This window comes from Leptodactylus fuscus, chromosome 5 (genome assembly GCF_031893055.1).
Source record: "Leptodactylus fuscus isolate aLepFus1 chromosome 5, aLepFus1.hap2, whole genome shotgun sequence".
Taxonomy (NCBI): Eukaryota; Metazoa; Chordata; class Amphibia; order Anura; family Leptodactylidae; genus Leptodactylus; species Leptodactylus fuscus.
Window position 1 is genome coordinate 186,331,689 of NC_134269.1, and position 21,624 is coordinate 186,353,312.

Below are 21,624 nucleotides of genomic sequence, written 5' to 3' on the forward strand. Positions count from 1 at the left end.
CCCTCTATGTAGTTAGGACCCCTCTATGTAGTTAGGGCCCCCTCTATGTAGTTAGGGCCCCCTCTATGTAGTTAGGACCCGCTCTATGTAGTTAGGACCCCTCTATGTAGTTAGGACCCGCTCTATGTAGTTAGGACCCCTCTGTGTAGTTAGGACCCCCTCTGTGTAGTTAGGGCCCCTCTATGTAGTTAGGGCCCCTCTATGTAGTTAGGACCCCCTCTATGTAGTTAGGACCCCTCTATGTAGTTAGGACCCCCTCTATGTAGTTAGGACCCCTCTATGTAGTTAGGGCCCCCTCTATGTAGTTAGGGCCCCCTCTATGTAGTTAGGACCCGCTCTATGTAGTTAGGACCCCTCTATGTAGTTAGGACCCGCTCTATGTAGTTAGGACCCCTCTATGTAGTTAGGACCCCCTCTGTGTAGTTAGGGCCCCTCTATGTAGTTAGGACCCCTCTGTGTAGTTAGGACCCCCTCTGTGTAGTTAGGGCCCCTCTATGTAGTTAGGGCCCCTCTATGTAGTTAGGACCCCCTCTATGTAGTTAGGACCCCTCTATGTAGTTAGGACCCCCTCTATGTAGTTAGGACCCCTCTATGTAGTTAGGGCCCCCTCTATGTAGTTAGGGCCCCCTCTATGTAGTTAGGACCCGCTCTATGTAGTTAGGACCCCTCTATGTAGTTAGGACCCGCTCTATGTAGTTAGGACCCCTCTATGTAGTTAGGACCCCCTCTGTGTAGTTAGGGCCCCTCTATGTAGTTAGGACCCCTCTGTGTAGTTAGGACCCCCTCTGTGTAGTTAGGGCCCCTCTATGTAGTTAGGACCCCTCTATGTAGTTAGGGCCCCTCTATGTAGTTAGGACCCCTCTATGTAGTTAGGACCCCCTCTGTGTAGTTAGGACCCCTCTATGAACCAGAGCCGCTCTATGTTGGGCAGACCTGGCCCATCGACATTCTGTTGTGTACACTGTATTGAATATTAATCCAGGGTCTTGGAGAATCCATTGGGGTAAACCCCATAGTGAAAGCAAATCTAAAATATCGTCCCAACATAGCATCCCCCTTCTAAATATATTGAGGCTAAAGCAAACTGTTTTAATGGCCCATAGCAACCAATCACAGCAGAGCTTTCATTTTATATTCTGGTCCTTAAAAATGAAATCTGCGCTGTGATTGGTTGCTATGGGTAACTAAGATCATTTTGGTTTTAGACAGTTGTAATAAATCTGCCCCATTAAATACTATATATACTGAGGGGAGGATGTGTTCATTTTGGCGCCCCCTCCCATTAACTCTGATATAATGTAACCATCTACTACCACCGGTTATATCAGATTATCAATAACGGAGTATTGGCGATCTCGCGCTTGTCCGTCTTCTCAGTGTAGCCCATAATCATGCAGTTTATACTCCAACCACAAGGGGCAGGTTAAATACCAGTCTTGCTAAAAATCCTCATTGGTGTTTAGATGTCCTTTCCTTGGTACTCATATGGCGCTATAATACAACTACAAGGACTAAACCCAGTAATGTGCAGTGAAATAAATACAAAAGGCATTGATTTATAAAATGCTTTATTGACTTAAAAAATAAAATGACTCCATAGACACGTTGGGTTTCCTGACTTTATGCCACCTTCTTGCTAGTTCTCCTAAAGGTGACTCCTCCAGCAACTGAAGTCTGCAGGAAGAAAAGCAAACTAAGGTTAAAAGGCTTTCACTTTAAGGCTAAGGGATTATCACCTGAGGCTACATGCACACAGAGTTACGCGGGCTTGTAAAAATCCTCATTCACAGCCGTACACGCGAGCGCTGCGGACGGCTCCCGAACACTTCCCATTCACTTTAATGGGAGCGCTCGTAAAGCCGGCGTTACGAGCGCTCCCATTGAAGTGAATGGGAAGTGTTCGGGAGCCGTCCGCAGCGCTCGTGTGTACGGCTGTGAATGAGTATTTTAACAAGCCCGCGTAACTCCGTGTGCATGCAGCCTTAAAGGGGTTTTCTGTCCTAAATGGAGTTTTCATAGTGATGACCTATCCACAGTATGTGACCCATGAGGGTCCAACGCCTGAACCCTGCACAGCACATCTCTTTTAACAGCTGTTTCAAGTAATAGAAGCGAAGAATTGCAGCAGACAGCCTCCACTTCCTGTACATTGCACCAGCTGATCTGTGGGGGTCACATGTCACATATTGATGACCTATATATCCATTTGAGAATAGAAACCCCTTTAAAGACTCTTGGGATCCAATGTTATCTTTATATAATTTATTATATATAATAAATGCTTCATCATTTTTAATATTAATCATGTAGTAAATGTTTTCCTTATATAGTCTATGTAGACTACATGCTGCATGGTGTATAGGGACACTATCCATCCCATATGTCCACAGCCTTAAGGCCTTCAATACTATTATGGAATAAACCCATTTATGGTGCTCTCAACCAGATCTCATTTATTGTCTGTGATAACAGCCATCTTGTAGTCACTACTTATTATCAGAAACTGATAAGAGATACACTGAAGAATGTATTCAACCATCTTACCTCCACTAGTTTTCCTCCAGCAATCTCTGAGGAGTGACTGTACTTGGGGAAGTCCACAACCAGTTTACCACCTTCCAGTCGGACGGTTGCCTACAATAGAAATTTTTCTTTAGTTTCACAGATAGTGCGAAATAGTGTATGCAGCTTAGTGTAGACATCAGGAAAAACTACATCTATAAAAGGCCACCTACAGTACGTCCTTCTTTGGGCCTTCTCAAGTACCAGGCCAGTCTGAGGCTACTAAGTAAAAGTATGACACTAACATAAAATCCATTGGACTTCTTAAAGGGGCTCTTAGATCTGAAGAACCCTTTTTCATAAGTCCTGTAAGGGCATATGGATCTGATGGGGGTCTGTCTCCTATTTGAAACCCCAAGCACCTCCAAGCATCTCTCTCTGAAGGATTCAACACCACCATGACTTCCCATTCTTTTTAGAACACTTCTTTCTAAGAAAGGTTTGTCCAGTTGGAACAACCCCTTTAATATGCCCATGACAAGTATAGCATGGTTATACTGTGTGCTTATAGAATACAATAGTCATTATTAACTTTTTATCTTCCATCTGGAGAACCTCCAAATGATTTCTACAACACCCACCTCAAAGATGCATTACTAAGCATTATCTTATTAATCTCTACATCCAGGCTGTAGGTTGTTGACTACTTTATCTGGGCATTTTTGACAAGCCTGACATCCATCTGCCATCTAAATTTGACTTCACTTGCTGTTATTTTACCTTGATCTGGTTGCAACTTGACATCAAACCCAACTTTTGTTAACTTACCTTAAACTTCTTCCCACCCATTGTCTCGAGATCTGCCTCTTGGCCAACGGTGAATTTATTGGTAAGTGTAAATCCTGGATAGATCTGTGACCAAGTAAAGTCATTTCCATTTTGGACAACTTCTGTGGTATATTTGAAATTTCTTCCTTTTTCAATTTGCTCATCGGGAATGCCTGTCATAAAAACAACTCAGATATATGTATAGTATATGACATTATTGGGTAATAGTCGGTTTTAAAGAGTATTTCAAGTCAAAGGGTGTAGCTGACCAGGGTGGACGTACCACTAAAATTCTCAGGAAGACCTAACTGTCTAGAACAGGGGTCAGCAACTTTCAGCACTCCAGTAGCTGTGAAACTACAAATCCCAACATGCTCCATTCACTTCCATGGGAGATCCAAGAAGAGCAGAGCAAGTATGCATGCTATAGTTTGACAACAGCTGGAGTGCTGAAGGTTGCCTACCCCTGGTTGACTACCTCTGCCTGAAACGCCGCGGGAAAAATCGCTGTGTTTTATAGTACTTACAAAGTGGATGGAATTCATGTGAATCCCATCTCCACTTTGCGGAGAAAATCGCAGCGCGGACACGCTGCGATTTCCAAAACCGTTGCGGTTTTGAAAATCGCAGCATGTGAATTATATCTACGGAATCCCATAGATATGATGGCAAGAGAAAGTCCGCGGAGGAAAACTCCGTGAACTTTCTCTTCAAAGCCCTGCAGGAAGAACCGCAATGCGTTCACGCAGCGGTTCTCCCCGCAGAGCATTAGCCCTGCGTTTACAGCTCGTGGGGCCTTAGACTTAAAGGGTTTTCTGGGCTAAAAATATTTATGACCTGTTCTCACTGGGAATGGGAGCTGAGCTGCAGTAACCTTGTCTGACCACTAGACAATCTGATGTTGATGTCCTATCTTCAGGATAGATCATCAATATTTTTAGCCTGAAAAATCCCTTTAAAACAACCTATGTAGGCCCATATAAAGTTCTTGAATGGGCCCATTGCTGTCTGTGTCCAATGTGCAATGTTGGGTAGTCATCTCAAAGATGTTTCACCTTACAATATTTTGGAATTTGGCTGCTATGGACTACACCACTTTCCAAGACAGGTACCTGTGCCCCATGCAATGCCGTACATATCTAAAAGTACAGAATGTAATTGTAACATATCTTACCAATGAGTTTCATGAAGCTGTCATAGTTCTCCTGGGATTCTACCTCATACTTTCCAGTGAAAGCCATGGTGATGTTGACCCTGTTGGTGAAGAAGACCTTAGAACAAACCCAACAATGAGTATGGAAGGGCTCGAGTTTCCTCCTTATATTCCGAATACTCTGTGGCCCTGCCTCCACAATGATCTTCTGACATTAATTGTGCAATCTGATATATGAGTGTTATTGACCTCTAGGTAAGAAAGAGGTTCAAAGGGCTGTAAAACAATCATCTAAGGTGTTGGTGGAATTTTACCCAGAGTCTTAAGTGGATTTGAAAACTGTGGTAATAACTAAACTAGTCAGAATTTTTAGGTTTCATGGAGGGGCAAATTTTATCTGGTGGGGCAAATAAATAAGTTCTCTAGTTAAAAAAAATACATTTTATATTATGAAATCCAGAGTTAAAGGGGTTGTCTTGGGAATAAAAAAGCAAAGCTTAAGCTTTATTACTAATATACACCCCATTTTATATTTGTGGAGAACAGCTTGGTTGGCCAAATTCTTGTTTCTCTTTCTCCCGTTCTGGTGTTCCAACTCTGTCTGATGTCACAGACGCCCTTCTTTATCATCTTCCAGATAACCTCTTTACTAGAGGAGGTCTTATGTCTAGGATCTTTATATCTTAACCAGAGTGGACAGCAGTTACAAAGGGTATTTCTTACACTGGAGGACTTGTCCTGTCCTGCGTTACATAGACATCCAATTGATTTGAATGGACAGTGTGTAATGCCTAGTTTCTCCTGTGGGGGAGCTGCAGGGAAATTGAACACCTACTGCCCAGATCTCCCCACAGATTATATCTGGCTGACTGGGATTTCAGCGGTGAGGGAGGTTATCTGTATTCTGTCAAGTAATCTTTTTAACAAGTATAATTTGGAGTGGACAACAACTTTAAAGATTTGCAATAGATCTATCCTTTTCTATATTGCATTTTTTATGTGGTTCATGTAACCTTTGTTAAGGATTCAAACATGAAAGACTTGTTTGTTAGATGGGTGCATCTGATAATAAAGTGATCACAGACAGTGTTGGACTGAGGCTTCAAGGGCCCACCAGATCAAATGATTCTGGAGCCCACCCTAAAATATCCACTATCTAATAGACCATAGTATCCTTCAAATTTGGATTTCTTCTGCTGGACCCATTACTATGTTAGAGCTTGGGACCACCAAAGAATCATCTGGTACGCTGGTAGGCCAGTCCGACCCTGATCACAGTGTGTCTTGTTGTTAGGACCAAATAGGAATCAATTATAAGGGATCCCAGCAGTAAGTGTTCAATTCCTCTGCAGCGCCATCAGAGGAGACATTAAGAACTGCACAGTTCCAACAGGATACCTATATACAGGTAATGCATGCAAATATGCCATATTCACTGCTTTGGCTAATAGCCAGAGACAGTCAGGGCATGGTGGTAGGAGTTGCAACATTTCCAACTGGTTATAGACCCTTCTCTAGACCACACTACTAAGTGAATGAACAAGCAAAGCAGAACAAATGGAACCAAAAAGCTACAAAACATAAAGCTAGTGTCAGAGCCAACGCTGATATTATCTGATTTCTGAAATAACCAGCATCAGACATAGCGTAATAAATGTTCTTATCTGGGATAAAGGTTTTATTCTGTTATCTCCTTCTACAATCTGCAGATCAGCTGTCATATAAAACACAGATTTAGAAGGGAGGTAGACTCTGATAAATCCAAGCCGTCTGATCTTATATTACCCGTCATAAAGCAGACACAAGGAGAGGCAGGAAGAGAATGAATAAAATGGAATCTATCTATCTATCTATCTATCTATCTATCTATCTATCTATCTATCTATCTATCATCTATCTATCTATCTATCTATCTATCTATCTATCTATCTCCTCTGCTGGGGCAATGGGGCTATGAAGACTGACCCTATGCCTCTAGTGGTGTTGGCGTAATACTGAGATAGATCCATTTAGATTCTGGAGACTTACAACATACTTTCAGTAAAAACTACAGGCAATGCTTCCTGGAAAAAATCTGCAAATTAGATCATGGTAGTCGCTCTAATATTGGAGACAATACATTTTTAATAATATGTTCTTAGAAGAAAGTCCTGTAGCCTCATCAAGAACATTAGGAAAATGCAGCAAAAGATTTCTAAAGCTGGTCTATAGAAAATATGGTGGAATAAAACAAATTGGACAAATCATTATGCAAGGCAACTTTATTATTGAAAATGGTCAGGAGTCAGTGGAGATGCAATGTTTTATGCAATCTTCTTACTGGTCCTCTTGAAGGTGATTCCTCCGCTCACTGATGTCTGTAGAATAGCAGAAGTAGGTTAGACTTCATCTCACAAGAACATTGTGATGAGTATTTATAGTACAAAGGCATAAGATTGACCCAAGAAATCTATTTAGATGTTTATTTTCTCTCGATTTAAAGAATAAATTATTACATCTCTGGCTATCTATGACTGGCCGAGGTTTACAACAAGTCATAGAAAGGTAGTACTGTCCAAAAGATATAACTAATTTTCAAGAATAACTTTTAGGCCGGGTCCCAAGCAAGAAAAACTGCGATAAAAACCCATTTCTTTATAGTACCTGCAAAGTGGCTCGGATTCTGACTAATCCCATCCACACATTGCAGGAAAAATCTGCAGTGGAAGTGCTGCTATTACAAAATCACAAACGCAGCTAGCATTTTCCGTATAGGTATAATAGAAGCAGAAAGTCGGCAGAGGAAAATTCTGTGGACTTTTTGTCAAGAACGCTGCGCAAAATACTGCGATGTGTTTCTGCCGCGGTCTTTTCCACAGTGATTTTTTTAGCTGCGGCTGGATACGTGGGGCCTTAGCCTTACCAGTTCCTTTTTGCTGTGTTGGAAGAGTCAGAAGACCCCCATAATGTAATATAGGTGGGTTATTGCATATGGGAATCTTGGCTTTTTATATATCTTACAGTGACATATAGAAGATCTTACCTCAACAAGTTTTCCACCGACGATCTCTGAAGTATGATGGTAGTTAGGGAAATCCACTACGATCTTACCACCTTCCTGCTTTACTGTTGTCTGTAAGGAAATTATGATATATTGGAAAGATAACCAGTTATTTTACAGTCTAAGGCTAGCAAATCTACAGGTATATATCCAGGGCACCTTTCAATGAGTAAGATACCTGCTCTGGCAGACCTGACGTGGCCATATAATACATGGTTGTCCACTATCTTGAAACGGCACAGTGTAATATTGTGTAGTTGCGACTGATCTTTGAGTCTGAATGCCCTGATAAATATCCCTTCTAAACTCTCCATATAGTGCATGTTCGGCATGTTCTCAATGGAGAGAGGGGTATAAGCTGTTGCCAGGCAGCTCTGGTGGTGACTGATTTTATTCTAAGAAGAGTCATTCACCTGGAACAACCACTATAAACAGGCCATAAACCACAGAACCTACGCTGCGCATGCACCGAGAGCTGTCAGGTCTCAAGTCATGTCTCCTCTCCAGCGGATTTTAACTTTAAATATCTGCAGAAAGTTGCCATAGGTGGGACAGGGGTAATCTGGTTTAAGGCCCTGAACTCCAGCAGCATAAGGACAAACTGCCGATTTATAGGCCAGAAATCTCATCACATCCTCCATTTTAAAATTCCTTTAAATTGCTTCACATAAACCTTCCCAAATGTCCAATGAGGCTGGCCATTTTACTTATTCTTTTACTGTTTCAGAGTGTTTCATACACCAAAACTATGAAGGTTAAGGAACCTGTCAATGCTCTTAAAATGTCTATTTTAGTAAGTACTTGAACTCCCCTTAAAATAATTCCATAATATCTGTGATGTTTCGATTCTCTGTTATTCCTCCAAGAAATGTATGAAATTGATAATTTGGCATTACTAATTCTCTTAGCGGTGTGTTTATACACAGTACCATCAGTTCTGATTGGACAATGTAAGAAAGTATAATGAAAGACACAACTGGTAACGCCTATTTGTCAATTTTTTCATACATTTATAGGAGAAAGAAACGATACAACACAGAGATGTAAGAAAAGATCTTCCAGAATTGCTATAACATGAAGATATCAAGTATGTACAGTAGTAAACCAGACATATTGAGATAGAATATGGTTTTCCTTTAAACAGATTGACACTTTAACCATATACGTATAGAAAAACAGCTATATTGAGAATACTGTAGATATGATCATTGTTTTTATATGCTATTTGAAAATATACCTTACATCTTTTATAAACAGAATTTTAAAAAAAAATTGAAACAAAATATTTGGACATGTTTTACAAACTGTTAAAAAAATATATTTTTTTTCATCAAAATTGAATCATTTAAACCCAATACCATCATAATACTCCATCAAAACCGGCCACTCATTTTAGGAATCTGTTGATCACTTCATTACCTTAAACTTCTTGCCGCCCATGGTCTGCATCTCAGACTCTTGGCCGACAATAAATGTATTGGTGGTTGTGTGTCCTGGATAGATCTGAGACCAGGTGAACTCATTTCCGTTCTGGACTACTTCTGTGGTGTACTTAAAATTCTTTCCCTTTTCAATCTGTGCATCAGGAATACCTACAAAGTGAGAATACTAGGTTAGATGGAGACAAATGTTTTATTTGTCCAAACTTCTGGCCAAAACATTAAGTTAATGTCGTATACGTCAGTTTTCGCAGGATAGGCCAACTATGCAATGTGTATGGGGTCTTCTGAGCCTCCACTGATGGCAGATGTTGGGGCTGATGGATTTTAACATAGCAGAGTCTAGGAGACAGCTCACTCCTCTTTATGGGCAGTTCTGCATGTCCATCCATTGGCCATGTCTGGTTTTGCAGCTCTTCCCCAGTACACTGGAGTTGAACTGCAGCACCAGGCATAGCACAAGAATAGATGTACTGCGGTTTGGCCTGATCTTCTTCTCCAAGGCCTTCTGTGTTGGACTTCTTCAAATGTTTTCCCTTAACCTGGCCACACTTGAACAACAACTATTCTTCATGCCGAGAATGTCATTGTTTTCAATAGGGAGAGGACATCCTCTGATGGTACCTCATTTTCCCTGAGAGCAAAGACATCAGCCATCATGTCTAACTTTCTTTCTGCAAACACTGCTGTTGGAAAGAATTGGGAGGCTATACTGTCAAAACTGGAAGGTTTGACCAACATTAATCTAAAGGGTATGGCCAGCTTTAGAGTAATTTTTATACATATATTTCTCAGAAGGCTATACAAAAGAATGGAAATTCTTACCAATAAGTTTCATGAATGCTTCATAGTTCTCCTGGGTCTCAACTTCATATTTTCCAGTGAAGGCCATGTTGAGGTGGAAGCTGCAGTGTAGGACTACTGAAGATTCAGAAGCTGAAGAGTAGTGAGTAACGTCTGGCTGTAAGTTCCTCTTTATATACCTTGTGGGGACTGACTGCGCCTCTCTTCCCACCAAAATTATCTCTCTTAATCTAAGAAACAAAGAATGTATATCAAGCAGATAAAGCAGATCAATGGCTGATAAATCAGTGTTAGTGACCTGCAGGGAAACGCCAGGTTCACATATCTCCACTCCAACTGAGGACTTTAATGGGCATGTAAGATTAGATTAGACTCTGCTAACACAATAGGATGACTATTATGGTCAATGTACCCTATGAATGCTATAGATATTGTGTAGGAGCATTGAAGGAAAAAGTCATATACATTAATAAAAAAAACCATGATGAAAATGAATAAACTATAATACTATAGAGAGGACATTTTTATATTATAGTTCCTTGTTCCCACCATCTATTTCACTCTAAGTTGGTCCCTGCAAATTCAGCATGTGCTTTACCATTTAAAAAGGTATAAAGATTGGGGTCTTCATTTAGGATCCCCTCCATAAAACTATACGGAGGGATACTAACAAGTGCGGTTCCCATTCTGCAGGATCTGATCCATCCATATATTATATGGCCAGAATGTAATACTTAATTTCTCCTGCAGTGGCCACTATAGTGTAAAGGCATGACCTCTGCCTCCTTCGTGATCACAGCTGATTATATGGGGTTAGTGTGAATTCACACTATATTAGCAGAGTCTGTCTGTTGCTTTCGCCAGGAAACCTCTAGCCACATACGTCATTTGTATGGATGCAGTATTTTATGTACAGGCATTCCACATAAAAAAAACAAAAAAACATATACCCCTTTGTATATATTTCTTTAACATGTGGGGGCCGAAGTATGGCTTATGCTGTTGTATGCCGATACAGAGGTTTCTATTACAGTTATACGTTTGATGTACACTGCAATGTGCACAGATCCTTTAAAAATGTTTTCTCAGATTTTACGTTTATGACCTATTCTAGGGTGACCCTTCCATCAGTGACCAGTAGTGTTCCCACCCCCTTGACCTAAAGCAATAAGCAAAACTCACAGGGGTAGTTTCATCAAGACTGGCATATTATACAGCGGTCATCATGATCCCTTCAATGGTGGAAAGGACAACACTAAGAACTTTCTAAGGATATTTTTACTCCTAAGCCAGTGACAGTGACAAGGGGACATCCTCTACGTCTGGAGGAGAAAGTTTCATCGGCAACATAGAAGGGGATTCTTCACAGTAAGAACAGCGAGGCTATGGAAGTCTCTGCCCCAGGAAGTGGTGATGGTGGATTCATTGAACAAGTTCAAATAAGGCCTGGATGCCTTTCTTGAAGAGAACAATATTACGGGTTATGTTTCCAGATTTTAAGGACACGTTGATTCAGGGTTTTTATACTGACTGCCAGATTTGGAGTCGTGAAGGAATTTTTTGCCCTGAAATGGGGCAATTGGCATGAGCCTAATGTTTTTTTTTTTGCCTTCCTCTGGATCAACACTGTAGGGGACTGTAAGGTTATAGGTTGGACTTGATGGACTAATGTCTTCATCCAACCTCATCTACTATGTAACTATGTGACTGTGAAGGATATGCCAGATTCATGATAATGTTCAGCGCTGGTCATGAAACGGACACATCCTCTTCTGGTCCGTGCATCTCTGCAATCATAACTGGTATAGATTTTCCATTGACATTTTTTGCCACAAAAGTGTTATACAAAAATTTTAGTGAATCTGACATAGATATATATATATATGTATATATATATTCATACCCCACATGGCCCACTTTTTGAAAAGTGTTGAGGTGAGATTGGTGTAAAAATGCCACTTGCGACTATTTAAGTGGTATTAAAAAGTCCCAAAGGACTGGCTGGTGATTTTTGTTTACATGAAATACTGGAGCAGATTCTTAGAGAATTTACCCCAATGTCTCTTCACTTTATCACCTGATAGAGAGATGTCCATCTACTTGTAGCTGTATCTGGTGCTGTACAGTAACTCAGCCATTTATCAGAATTATTATTTATTTATAGAGCACCATTAATCCTATGGTGCTGTACATTATTATATTAATCCCATGGTGCTGTACATAATAGTATTAATACCATGGTGTTATTATATTAATCCCATCGTGCTGGACATTATTATATTAATCCCATGGTGCTGGATATTGTTAGGTTAATTCCATAGTGCTGGACATTATCATATTAATCCTATGGTGCTGTACATTTGAGGGTTTACATACAATACACAAAATACACTGAACAAGTACACTACTAATATTGACCAACTGGTATAGTGGGATAGAGGGCCCTGCCCACCATGGCTTACAATTTATGAGGGGAAGGGGATAGAGACAGTAGGTGAGTAGAAGTTGTTCAGATGGTGGTGTGGTGGTAGTAGTGATATTTAAGCTTGTAGGCCTTCTTGAAGAGATCTTCCTGAAGGTTGTGAGGGACAGTCTTATATGTTGTGGTAGTGAGTTCCAGACTACTGTATAGGGAATGCATGGGAGAAGTCTTGTAGATGGTTGTGTGAAGATTGAATTGGTGCAGAGCTGAGTAGGAAGTCTTTAGAGGATTGGAGATTACGTGTGGGCCGGTAGCAGGAGATTAGATCACGGTTGTATGGAGGGAACCTGTTATGGTATGTCAGCGTTCGTGTTATAAAATCTATTTATGGATAGGGTTGGCAAAGGGGAGACACTGATGAAACACAGGGGGAGAGGTGTATTAAGCGAGTGGCAAAGTTGAGGGTGGACTAAAGGGGAGAGAGGGCATTTGTTAGGAAACTGTGGGAGACGATTACAGTGGGAGTTTATGAGGGAGTTTCAGGAGTGAGGAAAGAGACAGTTCGATGCGTACTCTTAAAATAGAGTGAAAGGAGGTTTTCAAGGCTTGAAGGATAAGGCAGAATCAAAGGTTACTGCAAGGCAATGGACATGTGTAATAAGTGTGACAACATTAACTTTGAGAGATGGGTCAGGTAGGTAGCTTGGTGCGTGTATAGCTGGGTCTATACTGCAGTAAATGGGCTGCTGGGTCACTACCTGACTCCCACCAACGACACAACCCTATTCTCAGACCAGTAATGTTAAATTTGGTAAACCCCCCTGTAGTTCTTAAAATAATACAAAAAAGTCATATAAGAAACTTGATATATTCATTTAGGGTAGGGGGGGATATCGTCACTCCATAGGGAGAGACCACCATTTAGGTGTGTGGAGTCTTATTAAGCCATGAGCGCTCCATTGTGCAAAGGAACATGGGAAGAATATGCAAATCTGACTTCCATGATGTAATTAGGAAGTCAGTGCCTCAGTCATGCACACCAATAGAGGGCGTTCACTGAGAATGTGCAAGTCTATCTTCCATGATGTAATTAGGAAGACAGAGCCTCAGTCAAGCAATCCAATAGAGGGCGCTCCCTTTAACGTCATACCGCTCTCATGCTGAGAGACTACCTGGTAAAATCCCAACATCATTGCAAACAAAGGCCTCTGAGAAGGTCGGCATGATGTTAAAGGGAGCGCCCTCTACTGGATTGCTTGACTGAGGCTCTGTCTTCCTAATTACATCATGGAAGACAGATTTGCATATTCTTCCCATGTTCATTTAGGGTAGTGAGCAAATTGGAATTTGACCATAATTGAAATATGATGTATGATGGTGGAGGACCTTATACTGTGTGTATGAGCATCTGATAAGATAAGGAGCAGAGATAACGCTTATCTTTCCTTTATCTCTTAGGTCCTGGTTTGTTCCTGAATAGAGGAATGAACTCACTGCAGCCAGATACGTCCAGACACAAGCATAATGTCTGCCGAGAGATTAGTCTTATTCCACAAGGTCTATGACCTGCAGTCAAACAGCAGAGTAAAGAGGGAGTTCAGCTCTGGAGACTGCTAATCTAGAGGAAATAAGAACAATCCATTCAGATAGAACAATATATAAATATTTTAGGAAGAATTATATATAGTTTTTTTAATGTCTTTTTTTATGTTGCATTTGGGCATTTGGTGAGTTACAGACTATAAATGGTGGTACAATTTGATGCAAAAGAGTCGTAATACAATGGAAAGTATGTGCCACACACAATGATTTCTTCTTCAGCCTTTCTTTGTAAAATCGTAGAATAGTATTGGTATATAAGGATTACATAATACTACTGTACCTAAATAAAAGCACCACACAGAGATCAAATAATACTGCTATGCCAGGGCCCATATGACACAGTTATATAGCGGTCAAATGATATCATAGCCACAAGCCATAATGTACTCTAGTTATTTAGTACAATGCTCAGATAATATCGTTATACAGTACCGTGGGTATAACTAAAGACTCGCATGTCTTCGTGAAAAAGCTCAATTTGGGCCCCCTGTGCAACTACTCCTCACAAGCATCAACCCCACTCCATCCAAACATTTTGACAGCATTTACATTTCTCTTTTCTTCTCTATCTGGATCCAGGCCACCATGATGACTCGTTCACATTATGTCTGTACACACAAGCTTCCCGTCTTTCCCAACCCTTGTCGGTGCCCCTCACATTGCCCCTTTTTGTGCCACAGCCTCCACTAGAGAATTCCTTCTTTACCATATGCTGCTGACCAACTGTTATTTTAAGTTATTTCATAACCAATACAAGGGTTAATCTTGTTCTTTCTGACAGTGGATGGTTGGGTATCAAAAATCTTCTCACTCGTACAAAGGAGCGCAGGGTGAATAAATTTGCAATGCACAGGCTGACAGTCATCAAAGGGAATCATAAAGGGGATCATAGAAGTTTATCCAGCCCTAGAGGTGGTGAGGGTGACTATGGCCTGTCTATGGCCATGACTATGCTGTAAAGTGTATCACTAAGTGCTGTTAACACAGTAAAGGAAAAGCTTAGGCAAGATGGTCGCCCTTATAATGATGTTCCGGAAATTAAATACTAAAGGTTACAATCAGATATTAAAATCAGATTAGAAATAACTAATACATTTTGCTATGTAGGTTCAAGAAAGAAAAAAGTGGCAAAACATTCCCTTTAAGTCGCCAAGACCTGGGTGCAGCCTCAGCACTCTCTATAGCTTCACCCCGATTATATATATATATATATATATATATATATATATATATATATATGGGAAGTCATATCCCATAATAGCTCTAACTTGCAAAATCAGATAAGACAAAGGACAATGTAACCGAGATCTTATCTCTCAGGGCTGGGAGTACTTCAGTAAGGTGGAATGACCTCATTACAGTCAGGGACATTTAGTCTTAAGGGTTTTGTCTGCAGAAAAGTTCATTTCTATTATACTCAGTCTATGACCTGTAACTGATTGGTGCTGTTAAATGGATTTACTGTGCCCAGATCTGACGCCTGGATTCTTACTAGTGGAAATTAAAGAGGAACAATCTTTAAAATGATAAGGCTACTACTTATATCCCTAGTCTTTAGTCTGTGGTTCTCCAGCTGTTGCAAATCCCCCTGACAACCACAGACTGGGGGGGTTGTGGACATGCTGAGAGGCAATGGTGTACATATAATCTGTAACAGTCTATGTAGTTGTTCAGGGGCCCCTAGAGAGGGACTCCAGTATAGGTTGGTTGTATCCTTTATTTTAATGGGAACCTGAGCATGTGAACCCTCTCTACAGACCCTACAATGCAGACCTGGGCAATGCACTGCCCGCGGGCCACATCCAGCCCTCTGACTGCTTCTATCCGGCCCACATAGCTAGTGGAAGGTTTTTCAAGGACCTGAGATGACGTCATCACAGCCTATCACCAGGATAGGCTATAACTCGTTAGTTGGCGGAACCACACGGGACTGTGTGCTTGATGCAAGCTGCCAGCAATGGGGGCTGCTGGATGATAAAGAGAGAAGAGACAGCATGTGTGAGCAAGAGGGAGGAACTAGGGGCAGATGTAGGGGGGCAGTTAAACTGAATGCACATGGAGGGGGACATTAAACTAGGGGGCAGATGGAGGGTGACATTAAACTGGGGCAGCTGGAGGATATTAAACCATGGGGGGTAGCTGGAGGGGGGACATGTCTGCCTCTAGTTGCCACCAATTTAATGTCTCCCTCCAGCTGCCTCAGTTTAATGCCCCCTCTAGTTTCTGCTAGTTTATACTGGGGCACCAGGAGAGGGACTTAATACTGTGGGACATTTGGAGGGGAACGTTATAATGTGGGGGGTGTATAATGTTAGGGTGACTGTAGGAGGATTTTACTTTGTGGGGCACATGGAAAAATGATTGAAATGGGCGGAGTCAGCAGAGAAGTGGGTGGAGCTAAATTTGCAGTGACGCGCATGGCCCTCTAGAACCGTTACAATTTCTCATGTGGCCTCATGGGAAAATTAATTGCCCACTCCTGCCATAATGGTATCAATGTCCAGATAGTCAGGTATGTGGTTATGTTAACCAGCATCAGCAGGGGGCACCATTCTAGTGTTTACCATGGGGACCTTACATTTCTATGTATGCTCCTGCAAAAAGTGAATCATCCTTGGATAACTGTTCATTTGGTCAACAGCCATTCCTCTTTACCCTCCTATAAAAGCTTTACTCAGCTGAGGGTGTATGTCTTTTCAAAAGCCTCCGATAGCAGCGAATCACCTCTGAGTAGAAAAGGATTGGACATTTTCAAATCCAACATGCCCAACTTTTTTTGCCCCAACATCCGCTGCAATGGGAGAGTTGGCATATTCTGTTCACAATAGATGGTCGTCCATCCTGTCCTGGCAAAATCAGTGTGTTGGGCCGACATCCCTCTAATGTGTAAGGTCACAATAGCTTTAATAGCGCTCAATAAATAGCAAGACAAATTAACCAAGTAAATAGTATATGACCCTGGCAATGTACTGTATATAAACTGTATATAAACTTCCTGGCGCCGCCTTGTGTGTGGCTGCCTGATACAGTGCTCCAAGCTGGGAGCAACCTTTATCTTTCCTTTTTCACTCTTTTTCTCTGTATCTTCAAGAATCCTGTAACCAAGCAAACTAGCACTATGAATTAGCAACTATAAATCGAATGGAAGATCCTGTGGAGTATTTTGTTCCTTTTGTTTCTATTGTTAAGCATGGACAATGACTCAAGACCTGTACACATGTGCCTGTTACCATCCCCCCAGGAGCTAAGGACAGCATGGACACCATGTGGCATGGAGGAGAAACCTACATGGAAGTGTGGACTTCTTCTTTTCAAGGAGATGATTTTTGGAGTCTATTGCTGATGTGTGAAGATGCCTACAGCTGACTGGTATTTCTTTCTTTTACTGTGGACACGTGGGACTCTGTTACAACCTGGGAACCTACCATCACCCACCTACCCATGTGTTTATGGAAGCACGGTAAGAGAGCAGCTCCCTGTCTACCTGGATGGCTTCAGACCTCTCTGGGCAGTAGAACACAGTGGTAAGAAGAAAGGAGGAGGAGGGCTTGTGATGAAGGATATTTGGGGCATTTTTTTGTGGTTAAAGGACAATAGCGCTGATGCAAGATACCGAACTATCAGCTGTGAGCATGAGATCTCACCACCTACCAAAGGAGCTGCCACATGTTATCATGATAGCTGCATTTGTCTCCCACCTCTGCAAAAAAAAAAAAAACACGTTTTTTGCCTGTTATATCTACATGCTGTGACCCCCCCCTCCTCATGTCCTCCAACCACGGTCGGGCTGTATTATTAACATCACTTCACACAGAGAACTAAATGATCCTGCAGTGTGTCTGTGTTTCTTTCTTTTTAATTGCTATGATTCCTAGGATTTCTCTCTTGTTATATACTACTGTACCATCTATGAAACTGTATCACTGAAATTTCCCCATTGTGGGACTATTAAAGGATTATCTTATCTTATCTCTTATATCAGCTAAGTTGGGGTTCTTCGAATGTATTTATATTACAACAACCAGCATGCCCTGACAGGGCTTTTGGCCCATAAGCCCTTGCTATGACATCCACCATATCACTATTGCAACATTGGTAGTGGGTGTGGCTCCTTCTGATGACCCTTAAAAGGCCAGTGTGGACACATCCAACCATTCCGCAGCCAATCCCTGAAGCCCAAATCATGTTTAAAGCAGCTCCATTGGGCACCTGACACTTGAGCAATATTGGTTCCTAGAATGCTAGTTCCTATGAGGGTGGTCTACTATTGCAATGTGTTTGATTCTCTGTGTGATGACCTTGGCTAGTTCTTGTCTCTGATCCTGACTTTGTTCTGTTGACCTTTCATGTCTAATTCTAGGTCATCTCTGACCTTCGAACCTTTGCTTCCCACCCTGACTTACTGCCTGTATATGACTCTGAATTAATGCTAGTTCCTGACCTTGACTTGTACCTGACCAACCTTTTTCCAAACCCTTGGTGTTTCACGCTGGCATCTCTCTCTTTCTCTGTTTGACAGCTGATACCTATAGCAAGTCCACTCTGAGAATTACCAACTCTGTAGTCTCCCTGTAGTCAAGATGCCATACAAGGGTTAAAGGGTGAGTAGAAATGCCCTTTGGAATAGCAAAACTGTTAGGTGGTATGGTGGGTGCACAACCTACTGCCCCTTACAACTATGGAAAATTACTGTTACATGGATTTATCCTGCCTGAATTGACATTTTGACCTAAAGTTATAAAAAATTTACCACAAGCCTGAAGCAGCGAAGCGAAGACAAGACCAAAGTCCCACCAGTCAGGTGCGCTCGAGTGACTCAGCCATATGGAATAGTCATATCCATTGTGAGGCTATCATCAAATCAATATGGTACCAGCGAGGGAAAGGCGATCTCCAGACTGGTACGTCATCTTTAATAAAGATTTATTACACAATTACCTCCTTGGTAACAGATAATACATATCTCATACAGTGGGAAACCCCTCTACATTGTAGGTTGTGATATTTTGGCTTTTGGCCAACATGTAAGTAAATACTACATTAAATGTTTTCCCAGGAAGTGGCGACCTTTGTTCTCCTATAGGATTGAATTGGAAAATGTAATCGATACCATTGCAGGTACACACCGGTAGACAGGTGTATATATCCAGACGTATGGCAACAACTAGTTGTATGGGCAAATGGGCTGAAGGTGACCAACCCTTCGAAACGAAAAAAGTTCCCTATAGTTACAGTTTCTGCCATTGAATGAATGACTCATTATTCAGACTGCCGGGTAAAGGAGGAAGGTTAATGATTATCTAGAATAAAATAGACAGCATGTCATAGTGATATAGTGAGAAACAATAAGTAAATATAGGGACTTAGCAGAGTCATAGCATGTGGGGGCCTGCTGTGTCTACAATATACAATCCAGTTATAAACATCAAAGGGGTTTTCTGGGACTGGACTATTAGGATAGTTCATCAATATCTGATCAGTACCCCTCTCACTTGAATGGGACTGAGCCATAACTGTTTATGAGACTGATGAGCATGACATTAATCAGAACAGAGAGTGCCACGGCCTCTTCAAACAAATTATCTCGGAGGGTCCTCACTGTTAGATCTCTACCGAACAGATACTGAGTCACCCCAAATTACTCGACTATGTGTTAAGCTCCCTCTGCTGGCAGAGTACATACGAGGGCAGTCTGAAAAGTTTCTGACCTCCACATGTAGATGGCAACACTCGTCAACCAAACTTGGGGAATGTATTCGCACATGCGTTGGAATGTACTCACAAAAATTTCAGCCATTTTGCACCAGCGGTTTTCTTTGACAGTCGTTGTAGCGAGTCGATGCGAGTGATTTTGTGAAAATGGATAAAATGGAATATCGAGCTGTCATTGGGTATTTGTTTTTGAAAGGCAATACGTGTTCATAAATTAAAGACGAGTTGGACGCTGTGTATGGAGACTCTGCACCATCATGTACCACCATCAAATTTTGGGCAGAATCAACACATTGCCCAAGTTTGGTTGACGAGTGTTGCCATCCACATGTGAGGTCAGAAACTTTCAGTCTACCCTCGTATCTTCAATAATATCCAATCTCTTGATATTTACTATTTCTATATGGTGTCAGTCTTTTTCTTACACCTACGTGTATCAATCTGACATTTATCTCAGAAGCAACCATAAAGGGAGTCTGTCAGCACCAAACAGAATCTTAAGCTAAGTTCCTTACAGGGCTTCAGATGCTCTCAGGACGTCTTTCTTATCCAAAGCTGCGTTATAGAGAAATGATAGATTTTAAAATATGAAAATTATTTGAAATGGGCTTTAGGGCGTGAAATGTGCATTTTGGGCGGTTATGGTTTTAGCAACCAAGTTGGGCCACTTAGGAGCCCATTCCTTTGGAATTACAGTGTCAATGGGGAAGACTTATGAAGGTCTGAAGGTACGCACCACCATTACTGCTGGTAACTACGTCAGGCCTACAATTGATGGATCTTAGATTGCACCTTAGCTGAAAAGTTCAATACTATAATCTCCAGCCACTGATCCTTGAATTGGTCAATATAGTAACGTGTTCCTATATCCTATACAACATTTATCTGATTCCTCTTACTGATGGGCCTGGAAACTTGTGAACCATGAGATTCTGGATTGAACATTGACTAAAGATGTCCATACACCATTAATAGCTGTCAGATAACCATTATGCTTATGCTATTTCTTCTCACTACCCCGTACATATGGGCCAAGTGTGCACAAATTCTGCCTAATACCTCTGTCGGTAGTTTACCTACTGTGAAAGCAAATGGATCAGTCTTGAACTACAGTATGTCTGATTCTTTCTTGCCTGACATCATCTTTCAGGGCTCACATATATAGTCCAGACTCTAGAGGCTTGCTGCCAAAATCGGTGGGTTCAAACAACTTTTTGTCTTCTTTGCATGGTGGTCTTTAGCGCTAGTCGTAAACTTCTGCCTCATTGTCTATGATGGAGTACATAAAACAGAAATATGACCCTGGAGTCTAGCTGAGGCTCTGCTATGCGCCACCCATAAAAATCTTCTCCCCTCCTTCGCTCACACCAATAAATTGAATTTTCCAGCTGAATCAGCAAATGTTAATTAATAAATTCACATTAGCAAAAATCAGTTCGCCATCATCTCTCATGTATGTTACCGCTCAGTAAAAAGCAGAGCTGGATTTGTCTGCTTGTTTGCAGCTGTAGGGTCTGTTTGGCATCATTGGTGTCTGCTATATAAGGGTCCATTCACACGGAGGAAAATGGCGCTGAATTTGAGGCTGAATTTCAGCACTGAAAGAAAAGCCTCCCATTGATTTCAATGGGTTCTTTTTTCCGCTAGCAGAATTTCAGTTCTGCTAGCAGAAAAAGGAACCCATTGAAGTCAATGGGAAGCTTTTTTTCAGTGCTGAAATTCAGTCTGAAATTCAGCGCCATTTTCCTCGGTGTGAATGGACCCTTAGTGGTCCTTGTATTCTGTCAGGGGATTAGGACACACGGTCGCCACTGTGAACTAAGGGTCACTGTCATTTGGGTTCTGGAAAAGGATTTTGTACATCCCATTGATTAACAATAGAATTTAACAGAATGAATGACAAGACACCCCACTTATACCTCCAACCATCCCCAATTCAGCAAGACAGTTCAGGATTTTGGGTTTTGGGCCCACTTTCATGGTGATATGTCCCAGTTTCAATTCTATTTGTGTTCTTCAGTGGTGAAGCAGGAAGCCATCAGCTTCCTTCTCCTCCATTCCCCCCATATCTCTGTGCCTGCATCTTGGACACAGGTAGGTGTAACATAGTAACGTCACTACA

At 41.5% G+C, this 21,624-nt stretch overlaps 2 protein-coding genes across 2 annotated transcripts; both read right to left on the minus strand.

The window, feature by feature from the left end:
* Positions 1 to 1,620: 1,620 nt before the first annotated feature.
* Positions 1,621 to 4,589, minus strand: LOC142205039 (gastrotropin-like). The gene is made up of 4 exons (XM_075276389.1): positions 4,505 to 4,589; positions 3,331 to 3,503; positions 2,545 to 2,634; positions 1,621 to 1,674 (listed from the first exon to the last, which is right to left on the minus strand). The coding sequence occupies exons 1-4, from the start codon at positions 4,569 to 4,571 to the stop codon at positions 1,621 to 1,623; spliced, it is 384 nt and encodes a 127-aa protein (XP_075132490.1). The 5' UTR covers positions 4,572 to 4,589.
* A 2,197-nt stretch (positions 4,590 to 6,786) lies between these two features.
* On the minus strand, positions 6,787 to 9,854 carry LOC142205040 (gastrotropin-like). The gene is made up of 4 exons (XM_075276390.1): positions 9,788 to 9,854; positions 8,943 to 9,115; positions 7,506 to 7,595; positions 6,787 to 6,840 (listed from the first exon to the last, which is right to left on the minus strand). Exons 1-4 carry the CDS (start codon positions 9,852 to 9,854, stop codon positions 6,787 to 6,789), a joined length of 384 nt encoding a protein of 127 aa, XP_075132491.1.
* Between the last annotated feature and the right edge of the window lie 11,770 nt (positions 9,855 to 21,624).

Excerpts from the sequence above, each read along its gene's own strand:
- LOC142205039 (XM_075276389.1), bottom strand. The coding sequence starts at position 4,571 with ATGGCTTTCACTGGAAAGTATGAGGTAGAATCCCAGGAGAACTATGAC. Across the intron at positions 2,635-3,330 it reads TGGGTGGGAAGAAGTTTAAG|GCAACCGTCCGACTGGAAGG; the intron begins GTAAGTTAACAA and ends TTTCTATTGTAG. Across the intron at positions 1,675-2,544 it reads CTGGAGGAAAACTAGTGGAG|ACTTCAGTTGCTGGAGGAGT; the intron begins GTAAGATGGTTG and ends TTCTTCCTGCAG.
- LOC142205040 (XM_075276390.1), bottom strand. The coding sequence starts at position 9,854 with ATGGCCTTCACTGGAAAATATGAAGTTGAGACCCAGGAGAACTATGAA. Across the intron at positions 7,596-8,942 it reads TGGGCGGCAAGAAGTTTAAG|ACAACAGTAAAGCAGGAAGG; the intron begins GTAATGAAGTGA and ends ATTTCCTTACAG. Across the intron at positions 6,841-7,505 it reads TCGGTGGAAAACTTGTTGAG|ACATCAGTGAGCGGAGGAAT; the intron begins GTAAGATCTTCT and ends GCTATTCTACAG.